This window comes from Falco cherrug, chromosome 4 (assembly GCF_023634085.1).
Source record: "Falco cherrug isolate bFalChe1 chromosome 4, bFalChe1.pri, whole genome shotgun sequence".
In the NCBI taxonomy this organism is placed as follows: Eukaryota; Metazoa; Chordata; class Aves; order Falconiformes; family Falconidae; genus Falco; species Falco cherrug.
This window is the reverse complement of record NC_073700.1, coordinates 68,838,797-68,851,310: the sequence shown is the minus strand read 5'-3', so window position 1 is coordinate 68,851,310 and position 12,514 is coordinate 68,838,797. Positions and strand designations below refer to the sequence as shown.

The following is a 12,514-nucleotide window of genomic DNA, read 5'->3' as shown; positions in this document are numbered from 1 at the left end:
CGACACCAAGCCAGCCGTGCCGTGATAGTGCTCCCTGTCATGCAGAGCTGTTGCATAGGTACAGAGGCCTTGCTACAGCTGCACAGAACAGTATCTTTTTTTCCAGTGGGATAAGAGGAACATTATCACTCAGTCAAACCTATGGTTTTGGGTTGTGTAGGCAGGCATTGCTGAAAACACACTTTTAAGCAGGTTCTGTTTTGAGCCGGTTTGGGTTTTTTCCACTATGAATACTGTCTTCAGATGAAGGCACAAAGCTGTGGTCCTTAGTGTTTGCTTGCCTTTGTCCATGGACTAGAAATGTGCCGAGGCAGTCTAGAGCCAGCTCCGTTTCCTAGCATAACTGTCTGTTGTATTGAGTCTTCAAGTTTCTTTCTTATGTTCACACCAGAGACATGGCATCAGCATAAGCCAAACTGCAGGTGGCTATGTTTCTGATGTCTCCTGTCTGACTTACTGCTTTCGTGAAAGTTCATATTTTTTAAAGAACTGTTTTTGAGATCATCCACACCTCTTCCCCTTCCTCTCCTGGTGCCCCTCCAAAAACCATCAGCTGTGAGGCTTGTGTTCTGGCAGACAGCTGTTCAAGGCACTGCTTAAAAAAGATGATGTGGTTTGTGCAAGAGCAAGGTTTCACTTCAGATAAATCTCATTGCTGTAAACATGGTATTGTCGGCAGGGCAGATTTGCTGCTTGTTTGTTTCTTTCTTATACTGCAGCAACAGTGATGTTCCTTCACTTACATGCTTCTCATTTGTCTTTTGGTAATGTTTGCATTTGTGTGCAGATTAGTCATTGTGGGGTTCTAGGCATATAAATAAGTTGCCACATTCTCATACTCTTGAGACATGAAAAAATGGAGAGAGATGAGAAGTCAGATAAACCCTTAGTTTTCTTCCTACAGAATAGCTGAAGAATTACAGAGTTAGGAGTAATTTTTAAGTAGATAGCTTTCAGAATTTGTTGGAGGTTACGATCTTGTCTATTTCCTAGACAATGGTGTTTTATGGGTTTTATGTCCCAAACAAATGGGACAATTTTTATGCCATTTGTCCTGCAAACTTAGCTTTGTGACTCATTCCAGGGAAATCAGTAAGACCATGCATCAGGTATTTTCCAAACCCAAGCTCCTCTTCTACATGCCCTTTTGTTTAGAAAATGATAGATCATGTGAACATTGACTGTTACCATTCTGGCCTCAAGCCCAAGGATCCAAATGCTACTTGATGCATGGCATAGCTCCTTGATCTGCCTCTTTGCTTCACACCCAGCTTCTGCCTTAATGCCTGCAGGAAGCTGGGCTCTGCTATCAGGCCATGCTTGCTGTTGAGCAAAGCCACTGCACGTGCTCTGGCACACAAGTCCTAGCAAAGTCCTGAGCAACCTTCCCACTGCCTGAATTTACACGTATGTCATAGAGCATAGGGAGAAGCAAACAAACCAGTATTATTCCCCCTTCTTTTAATAATTCATTATGTTCTGCATACTGTGATATTTAGCTGTATGCTTTTTAAATTGATAAATCGAGATTTTGTCTGTCTGTACAATGCAGATGAATGCAAAACCTTTTGCTGTTTAACAGTAGGTGAATTTATTTCTACTGGTAACTGCATCAGGAGCTGTGCTTCCTTGTTTGCAGGGGCAGACAGGCACTGAGTCCTCTGAGGGTGGCTGCAGCTTCACAGCCCTCTGTCACAGAGTCAGAGTAATTTCAAAGTGTAGGCTTTTATTTCAGTAGGCTGAAGCACACGTGCCAAGATCATCTCTTCTGATTTCTTCTAGATTTTTTTAATACCTTCTTCACTGCATGAAAATACTTTGCAGATTATGAATGAGGGTTTAAAAGTAGAGAGTAGTAACTTTGGATAAAGGCTTTGGCATATGAGTGCTCTTAATAAAAATTAAGAGCCGAGTTATATCCATAGTGCCAGATATGAAGTGAGCAAATCAGTAAATTGGGTTGTTAGGAAAAATGCTCTCTAGCCTTTTGATACTGCATTGTATTCATCATATATCAGCATGCAATAAAATGTTATGTTCTCTACTGCCTGTAATAATATAGGAAGTGGTGAAAATTGGAATGAAAATCAAACCCATTGATCCAGAAAAACACCCAAAAACGTAAGCCAGTGTTTATAAAACCTTCGGAGGCTGTCTATACATAGGCAAAAGTAATTTTGTATTACTTTTGAATTATATTCAAAATAAAGAATTAAAACTCATGAGCAGGCAGCTGTGATTAAAGTTTTTTATTAGAGTGCATAAGCATCTGCCTCTTGCATCTGCTGGCTTGGGTACTCAATATTGAAAGACTGAGTAACTATTGAATGGATTTGTAGTGATCTAGTTACTTGTATTACTGTCCTTATAATGAACATTAATTCCTTTTGTGTCTTAATCAGAATTTCTACCTGGCAGACAAAGGGAAGAATGAAAGCAATGAAATGAACGATAAAAACAAAGAGGCTTTACTGGAGGTAAGCCAGCATGCTAGTTTGATGGTGCAAATGTCACCAAAACTGTCACCATCTGCATCTGCTGTGCAACAACAGTGGTTAGTTCTTTGGGCAAATATGTAACAGGAAGTTCTGTGATGGTTGGTGTCTTTGTGTCTGAGGTTTAATATGTGGATGTTCCTCTGCATCTGTTGCTCACCATTAAAAATGCAGATTGTATCCCCTAGCAGAGAAAATAAATGATGGAGAATTATTTTGTTGTTATAGATCCCAGTGCCATGAAATATTTTTATCTAGTGTTTCTATGACGAGTAAAGTTATGATAACAATAAAAGCAGTGTTGTACAAATAAGAATAAAAGAACCAGCTGTTACCACACCCTTAGGCCATCCCTTGTGACTTAATATTGTTAGTAAGGTTAATCAGTAGCAAACAATTATCTTGTGGATTAGAAGTAGATGTACTTCTCACTACCTGAAATTATTAGCTGTACTGCAACAGAAAAAGAACCTTTGCACTTTTCTAGAAAGTTTGTTTAGCCTTTTGCCTTTCCTGCTGAAGTTTTACTTCAGTTGTATGTTTGAGAGGGAAAAATCCAGAGCTATATGAAAGAAAAGGTTTTCACAGTTCTCCTGGCAAGCATTTTAACTTTGGTAAAAGTTCACAAAGGAAATGCTGCTCTCAGGTGACAGGATTCCCATTTCAAAAGAAGTGCATCTCATGAAGGCACCATGTTTCAACCAGCAGAAATCCTGGTGAATTCTAAATGAAAACATTAAGTAATAAGTGTGTTGGCATTAAAAATTACCCAACAGTAGGTCCTTCAAGCAAACAATAAAGTATATTTGTTTAAACAGTGTTGTAAATGCTAGTATGTATTTCAAGTGGAAGCAGAGATCAAGGGGGATTTTTTTTCTTTAGCTGTTTTTAGAGCTCTAAGCAGTCTCTAAGGATTCTCTCCACAGAACTCTTTATCTACAGAACCTATAGATACAGCAACAGAAAACTCAACAGCAGCAGTACCAACCATTCTATTGCCTTCACTGAGCACATCTATGTCTAGTTAAAACCTTTTGTACATTTTTGCTTGACCCTTTAGTGAATGGAGGTTTTGTGAGCCTTCTTTTCCAGTGTGAGCAGCACCCAGCTCTCATGGCTGAGTTACCATGTTACCTTGGAAGTTTCTTTTGCCCAAGATGTTCATCTCCCTGGTAACTACATTGCCCATATTTGTATGTTTGCTGTCACAGGAAATGTCTTGTCCTTTTTTTTTTTCTCCAAGGGAGCATTTTTCTGCTATTTATTAATAGGGTTGTATGTAAATATATTTATTCTGTATATTATTATTCTTGTTGCACAGGAAAGCTTCTGTGGGACATCTGTCATTGTGCCAGAGCTTGAAGGGGCCCTTTATTTAAAAGAAGATGGAAAAAAGTCCTGGAAGAGGCGTTATTTTCTTCTGCGAGCTTCTGGAATTTATTATGTACCCAAAGGAAAAACCAAGGTCAGGAAGCCAAATAATCCCTCTAGCAATAAAACAATTCATGGAGGTGAAAGTGAAGAACTCCCAAGGTGACATTTTAAGAGCACTGTCTGGTGCATCTGGGAGGGTTGTGGTTTCTTTGGTTTAACTTTGACTACACCACTTGTGCAAATATTAGAATGTAGGCACTGAATCCTGTCACATTTCTCTCCTTTTGATTTCTATGGATGGATAAAAGCATTAATGAAATGCTCCTCCGGAAGTCAGTGGGGGAAAGAAAAACAGCACAGCACCCTTTAGCTCGTGTTATGCTGCCAAAGTGCTTCACTGTTATATGGGTTTCTTGTGGAAGAATATTTAAAAAATTCTCAAGTAAACTCATTTCTTATCACAAAAAAGGTGGAATTTTCCTTTGTTTGATACCGACTTTCTGCACCAGTAACCACCATGCAGAAACGCTATATGTTTTTTTCCTGTGGTGATCTTTACCTAGAGAGTGTGTTGTGCTTTTTGTGTAGAAAGAAATGAGACAGAAGCATCCACCTGACCAAATCAAATGCACTGACATTTAGTATTGCAAAAATTTAGAGTCTGAATTGCCAGCACTGGAGAAGCAAAGAGATCCTGAATGTGTTGCACATAAGGGCGACTGGCTTCTCATTTCCACAGTGGTGAGGTAGAATGGCCGCTTCTGGGACTGATGGTTTTGGGGCTTTTTTTTGTATTCTGAAAACCACGTCTGTTACCACTTACAGCTCTGCTAATGCTTCATATTTGAAAATTCTGGTATTGCAGATGGAGCTTTACTGTTATGATTTCTGCTGTGAAACTTCACTGTTTTGCTATTCCCCAATTAAATTGCAAAGGAAAAGTAAAATAAAATTGATAGCTTGTAAACGAATGCCACGTTGCTGCTCCAGTGACCTGTCTTTATATTCCAATCTCAGTGAAACACAGACCTAGATTACCTTGCTGCTTTCACAGCAATTTATTATGACTTTACTTGACCCTGAAATAACAGCTTTCAAACCTCAAATCATGTTGCAGACACACAACATCCTATCAATTAGGAACTAGAATGCTATTTGGAAGGGACTCAAGGTGGGAAGAGTGTAAGAATACTCAAATGAAAAGTCCATCTTGGACATTTCCTTGTAGCCTGCCCCCAACGGTGGCCAGCAGAATGGTGCCAAAGCAGGGCAAGCATGTACTGATAGCTACACAGCCTTTTTTCATCACCCAATCATACCAGTTTCAGTGACTTTCCATCATAGTGCAAATGAGGAAAGTGCTTCCATTTTTTCAGGTAATAGACTGCAAGCATAGGCTCAGGATGGAGCCATGCAGTTGTCTTTTAACTGCTGTTTAACACTTTATTGCCTGTTAGTCCTTGCACCCTGTACAGCACCCGGCCTATAACTGAGCCATTTTAAGGAACTGTGTGAGTGTTTCAAATTCACTATATCACCAACTCAGGCACTTGCAGGGACAGAGGACCTTGACGCTAGTTCTTTAGCAGATAGTTAAGCTAAATGGTATCACAATCAACTGTTTGCTCCTGCTTCTCTAACAGCCTTCAGCAAAAGGATGCGTACGTCCATGCCTCAGCCGTTCCAGAGAAGGTCAAGTTTCTCAGTTCAAATCTATGTTTAATGGTGATTTAAGTTAGTTACTGGGCTCTGTATTGGAACAGCTGAGGCTCAGGTAGACTTGTCTTTTGTGGAAACAGTAATCTCTGGTAGATGAGCAGGCTGCAGTTAGGGTGCTAAACATCTTGAAGCACTGCAACAGAATTCAGTACAGCTCTTCAGTCAAAGTCCTTAAATTATGAGAGTTCATCCCATGTCAGGGTGGTATGAAGAATGCACATGCACCTTGCTGAAGTCATTCAGTTGTGGGTAGAATGATCTTTCACTGAGGTACAGAAACAAACAGTTGGCAGACAATAGTATCTTCAGCTGCTGCAGCTGTTTTGAAGTTCATCATATAATCATGTTTTCATTTGTAAATCTGGCATACTTTTGACACTTCATGTTGGCTGTAGAACACATGGCAAATGTGAAAATACAGAGACACATTCAGGTAATTATACACACACGCCTTTGGTGGTTTTGGTTCTGTTTTGGTTTTGTATTTTTTTTAAGAAACCAAGCACCAGTCAGCACTGCTGACTTAATTTCTTTCTTCAGCATTACTCACATCCCATTCAGAAACATGCTGTTAATGGACAGGGTCACAAAACAGCAGAGGCAGAATTGCAGATACAATTTTAAAATGTGTTTGTTACATGTGTTGCTTTGTCATTTAACATTGCAGAAATGCTAGCAATAAGTGCCTTTATCCCTTGCATAAAAATTTGTTCCTTACTTTGAAGAAAATGACAACTGCATTCATATTGCTCTAAATTGCTGTTACCTGGTTTGTAAAGAAAAGGATCAACTCATTGATTTGAGCACATTTAAGAATTTACAGTGTTGGAAAATCCTAGGTCCACACAGTCAATGACAAAATCTTTGACATCAGCTTCAAGGGAGATGGGAGAGAGAGAAGCCCTGTCTACATATACTATGGAGTTTTTCCTCTCCCCACAAAGCTTACTTGCAAACTCAATTTGTAAATAAATCCAACTCAAGGGTGTATTGTAATAAAAGTATCAGTAAGAATGAGAACAGCATAGAAGAACCTTCATATGTGGAAATAAACCCCAGTCTTAGGGGTAGAGAGGATTTGTGGTTTGGTGTTGGGGGTTTTTTTCCACAATTTCCTGGTTTCTTTTGCATTTCCACTCAAAGAATTGCAAAACTTATGCTTTGTATGCAGAATTCTGCACTGAGAAGTGTGCCAGCAACAGAAACATTGTTACTTTAGCAATATATTGTGAACCGGCAAATGTTGCAATAAACAGAAAAGGAATGATGCCAGTAAATTTGAGAAAACGCAAAGCAAAATAGATTACATGAGTGCTTATTTCCTGATGAGAGCTTGTTTGTGACATACTGAAGAAAAACGAGCTCTCAAAAGAATTTGGAACCCCAAACCTCCTTTCTCCACTTAGAATTGTAAGGATGTAGTTGCTAGGCCTTTATCTATTTTACTAAAGTTAATTGTTACTGTGGTGTTCTATTTGGTCTTGTTAGCCATAAGCCAAAATCTTCACAAAAAGCAATAAAGCACAGCAAAACCAGAACAGCAACAAAATGTTGCACTGTTTGTGTTATATATTATTCCTAATGTGTACTGACCCTTTTTCAATTGTTAGTTTAAGAATGCACACATTTAAAATTAACCTTTCTTCAGTCAACTTCATGACAGCTGAAAAAGTAAAAAACATTGGCATTAACGCACTTGAAAAAAGTCCTATTAATGAGTTTCACATCAAAATTCAATTTGTTCTAACAACGATGTACTTGGTTTTCATTTATAGACTTCACGGGATCTGGCATGTTTCATTCAATTTGAGAATATGAACGTTTATTATGGTTCTCAACACAAAGTGAAATATAAGGCGCCTACAGATCACTGCTTTGTCTTAAAGGTAATGTACACAAACCCTAAGTTCTGCAAATGTCACACAGAGGTTCTTTTGTATGTAAACATGTTTAAATTCGAAGCTTTGGATACCCTGAGATAGAATACCTCCTGCAAAGTCATGTCTATTTTCTTCTTCGCTTCATTGTTGATCAGCAACAGGTCTTTAGAACCTTAATTTTAAGGACTTGTAGTCCTATGATATATGTCTGCACTGGGTCTATAAAGTTGTCTTCAAAACAAGCCTGAATATGCTTCCATATTCAGACTGTTCAGGTGACTGGACACATCTGGACAAATGGCACACAAGGCAGATGTCTGATTAAGACTGGCAGTCCCTAACGTTGACATTATAAGTGCTGTGGACTATCTACTAAGAAGTAAGTCTACCTTTTATTTGCAGTATAGTTGTACCTGTTGAGTGGTTTGTTGAACTGAGATGCAAAATCTTGCAGGAATAAACATCTCAGTTGCCATATTTTATTATGCAACTATTTGTGGCAGGAGGGCAAAAGACGTTTTTCACCCACTCGTGAAAATCAGTGTTTGTTGTTGAAGTATCTTATTGCTGCCTCTCCAGGCAACAGCACTGCAAAAAGGCTGACAATTCTGCATTTCTTTCAGGAAAGGAAAAGAAGCCTATGCTTTTTACATAGTTCAGATAGCAGAAATGAAGCTTTGAGGTTGCAGTAATTAGGCCTTGCTTGCTATCTGTCATTAATACAGATTTTAGATTACAGTGGGATTACTGGTACAAGAAGGAAGATAATCTTGTTGACGCTTCTCTATTGCACTGGCCCGCAGTGCCAACAAGATATTAGAAAACACACTGTCTTCCTATCTCAGAAAAGAAGTATGGGAAACATTCATTTCAGAGGTCACAAACCATACTTCTGGCAGTAGCTGCACACTTACAGTGCTTTTTTATTCAGTTTCAAAATGTCTGCTAGCCTAATTTACACATGGCCAAGCAGAAGTGGTTTATAGACCAGACTTACTTTCTGAAGCAGATGTGTCTAATTAACACAGATGACCGGTTTTAATACTATAGTTCTCTGCAAAATGCTCTGCAAAAAGCCACTTTATCCTTGTTTGTAAAACAGGGGTGAGCCTTCTGAAGTTAGCAGGTAGGCATTATTTCTGAAAAATACAACTTCTAATGAAAAAAAAAGTAAAAGGGGAGCTGATTTAAAAAATAACGGGAAATTGATTTTCTAAACAGATGTCTGGTCAAAGAATTATTTGACTAATAAGAGTTTTTCACATTCTGATCAGATGAAAATAAAAGCATGATTTTTGAAGTGTATGTAGCAATGTGTTTAACTGTTCACAACAATTAGGAAAACTTTCTGGACTTACGGCCATCTTTTGTGGAAAGAGGTATGCTATAAATAAGAACTTATACAAAAAAAGTCACGACGACTGAAATGCTCTATTGGATGTGTGATGTTAGTCCTGTACTCTCAATGTGAAATGTGAAGAACAAGATCAAAAGCTCACTGGGGAAAGCTTTATGTGTAATAGGCTTATAAATGTATGAAACCCGCTTAGCAAAACTGTTTGCTGTGATGCTTCTAAAATGTGTTTGCGGTATACTAGAATAAACATCATATTGATAAGATCATTATATCTGAGCGACACTACCTAGTGATGAATAGATTATGTTACAGTGATTGTTCTTCATTTTAATTCCCACAAATCAGCATTTGGTAGATTCCTGACCAGCTCAGTTTCAGACTTGGCTTCTCTTAACAGCTGTCTTCTGCAGTGGCTGGAGTTGGTCAGGAAGTATGGGCAAGTATTGGTATCTTCACGTCTTCTGTTGTTTCAGAAGTGGAAGCATTCCGCTTACAATGGCTTTCTAAGGGTGATGCAATGGAGAGTTTCATATTTATTGTGATTTCTGTACATTAATTTGAATTCTATATATACCTTTTTGAAGGCATGCAGGAGATGAGTTCGTTCATATCCTCTTACCTTTGGAGGCTGGAGCTGAGGGTGTAATGCAACTGGAGATCTGTGGGCTGAGGGAAGGAGCAAAGTTAAATGATTGGATGCTTGGTGACACAAAAGTGTATGGACAGGAACACGGAGTCATTTATTACACTTAGTCAATTTTTGTTCCTGTCTGTTTTTATATGGAAGTCTCCCAGAAGAAAGTATCTTTCTTGCTGGGACACACTTGTCCTGAGATGCTGAAGGAAAACAAACCATCATTCTCGAGATATCTCTCATCCTGCCATATTTTGAGAATAAAGTCCTCAAGATGAAATGACAGTACTTTTGCAGGCAGGTGCAGTGACCAAAAGGCAATAGATTTTAACAGGTAAACATCTTTATTGTACTGGTACCCTAGTAATTTTTAAGGAACTTAGACGCCCATCTCAGTCCAAGCCAGATGGAAATTTCTCCACAAGGCTGCACTGCTGTTTCTTCAAAGCTCTTTCATTCCCCTGTGTGTGCCTTGGGACCGGGGGCTCTGCAGAGGTTCTCTTCTGGTTACTTGTTTGCGTTGGCTGCAGGAGATTATCTGTCTTTAAAGCAAGTGGGGGAAAGCAGTTGGAAGAGTAGCAGCCATAGCCCATGCTAGCTGTTCACTGAAGATGCCTGTAAATCAAAGGAGATTTTCATATTTTGGAAAATAGGTTAGTCTGCAGCCTTATTAGCTCCAGCAAGCTGTAACACCACTTGGAAGGGTTTTGAATAATAGCATGCCACTACATTTTTTAAAAGAGTTGTATCTTTCTAAGGTGCCCCTTAGGAATAGCTGTGTCAAAACAGTGAGCAGTCATTAGCCAAGTAACTTGCTTTGCTGTGTTTCAAACTTAGCAAAAGAAACTGCCCAGCTCAAAGGCAAGAGACCAGCTTGTACTTTATTGTGAGGAAGAAATGCAAGGACTTAACAGCTTCAGCAGTATCTTGTTTCTGTGCTAGGTGGAAAATCCTGCTGAATTCAGAACCAGACATAATTTCCCAGATTTGAGCATTGAGTTGAAAAAAATACTGTATTTCCTACTGGTTAATCTAATTGGCATCCTTACTTCAAGAACAGGAGAAATGCCCTTTGTTCATTCAAATGGCATCAAATGGCCAGTGATGTGGGCTGAGGTGGAGTTGAGTACGGCCTCATGCTTGAGGGAAACATCCCTTCTTTTCCTCCAGTCCCCATTTGAATGATGAGCCTTCTAAAACAAATAACTAGACTAAAACCTGTAACATTTGTAGCTGTCTTCAAAGGTCCTGTCTCATGCTAGCAAGTGGAAAAGATAAAACATTTCTTTTTGCCTCCCTCCAGCCTTGGTCATCTTTATGATGTGTCTTTACAGAGGGAAGAGCTCTCAAGAGATGTTACAAGAACAAACAGAGCATTCCTGCCATTTTTGTCTCTATGTGCCAGGCATCACCAAGAACTTACGGGAAAGAGGAATGCTATAACTAATGTTAATCACAGCCCTGGTGACTTGGTTTTAGCTAAAACAATGAGATTTCTCAGGTTGTCTGACCCTGCTCTGAACTATGTGGGCTTTTGCCTCAAAATCTTCAAGACATTTCTTTGAATGTAGCTTCACCTTGATGTCTCTAAATGGGATTCAACCTTTTTTTCCAGTTTCTTCTGTTAGGCTACAGTGGAGCAAGGGGCTTACAAAGACAGTGAGCCTTTGGTCCTAGTGCCTGTCCCAGCTAAGATGCATCCAGTCACGGGGAGCTGGCAGCTCTCTCTGTCCTGTTTCTTTTTTAATCTAGCCATTTAATTTCAATTTCAGTGGTCATACCTGCGTTACTTGGTTAATGCTGTCTTGGCGGGCTGGTGTTAGCGTATCAACAAGGTCATGGTCATCATGAGTGGGTTGCTTTGATACTTAGCCAGAAGCTGGGGTAGTTTTTGCAGCCTGTGATGTTGGAACTGCACCTGGACTAGCTGTTTTAAACTAGCTCAAATATAAAAATATCTTGTCTGCAGATCCATCCTGTAGGATGTTCCTCTTACAGCTAGAGAAGCATGATGTGTTGTGAGTGCTCTTTGTCCATCATTTCTTCCCATTACATCAGCACCCCATTTCATATACTGTAGCTCAGAACAAAATGGGGTTGTTTTTGCATATTCGTTAACCATCAAGACACTGAGGAGATAATGGGGAAAAGGGTAGAAAAAGCCAGAAAGAATTCAAAGACACATCACAGTGTCTACCAGAAAAAAGAAAGCACTTTGCTGAGCTTATTCAGGAGCTTCCTTTCAGGATGATTCAGGAGACAACTGCAGTAACTGAACAAAGCAGTTGCTTCCTCATATCAGCTTCTCTCAGGCAGCTGAAAGCCCAGCTGGGACCAACTGAAAAGAGCCCAGCTGGCTGGCTGGTGTCAGAGAGCAGGGTCACCTTTAGCTGTCCCTGTGCAGCAAACCAGAACTGATGCGGCTGGGTCCTGAAGATGAGAGTGCAGCTTGGCAGAGGCTCCAATGGAGTTGGCTTTTAGGAATCCTTAAGTTTTGGGGCAACTGTAAAGCTTGAAGAGCTCTTATTTCCTAGTAGCTACTTGGTCTGTGCTGAGCTATATATAACCTTATATAACTGCTAAGCAAGCCTTCCTCCCTGAAAGGAAGTCCCATGTGTAAAACAAAAAAACAACACAAAGAAGCCTCGGCATATTAAAAATTGAGTCTCTGAATAAAATAAATGCTTTTGGGACATCTGCTTCTGTAAGCATGTAGATTCTTCCTATTTCCTACTCAGCGTAAATGTAACACTTACAAAAATTTTAAGATCCCACCCTTCACTGACATCAGATGAAGTGAGTCTTTTCTTAATAGAGACCTCCATATGCAGAAAAGAGGAAGGGAAAGGGCAGCCAAGTGTGGAAGAAGACCTTCACTCAAACCTGCACCTGTTAAGGTCAGATCTGTCCCTCTGTTCCATGCAGAGGAGGTGGGAGAGGGTAGTAGCACGGCCGTCCCCGCCACCCTGCAGAGTGCTGGTCACTCCTGGGAGAGAAACGATGAGGGAACAAATATATCTTTCCTTCACAGAAAAAGTAATTTCACACACCACAT

The 12,514-nt window shown here is 39.7% G+C and overlaps 1 protein-coding gene across 2 annotated transcripts in view; it reads left to right on the top strand.

The window, feature by feature from the left end:
- The window catches only part of APBB1IP (amyloid beta precursor protein binding family B member 1 interacting protein), a 67,196-nt gene that overhangs the window by 37,833 nt on the left and 16,849 nt on the right, over positions 1 to 12,514 (top strand). For both annotated transcript variants that reach the window (XM_055706694.1, XM_014282488.3), the window contains exons 8-10: positions 2,403 to 2,477; positions 3,817 to 3,960; positions 7,364 to 7,474. In XM_055706694.1, coding sequence (XP_055562669.1) covers positions 2,403 to 2,477; positions 3,817 to 3,960; positions 7,364 to 7,474 — 330 coding nt within the window. The remainder of the gene's footprint in view (positions 1 to 2,402; positions 2,478 to 3,816; positions 3,961 to 7,363; positions 7,475 to 12,514) is intronic.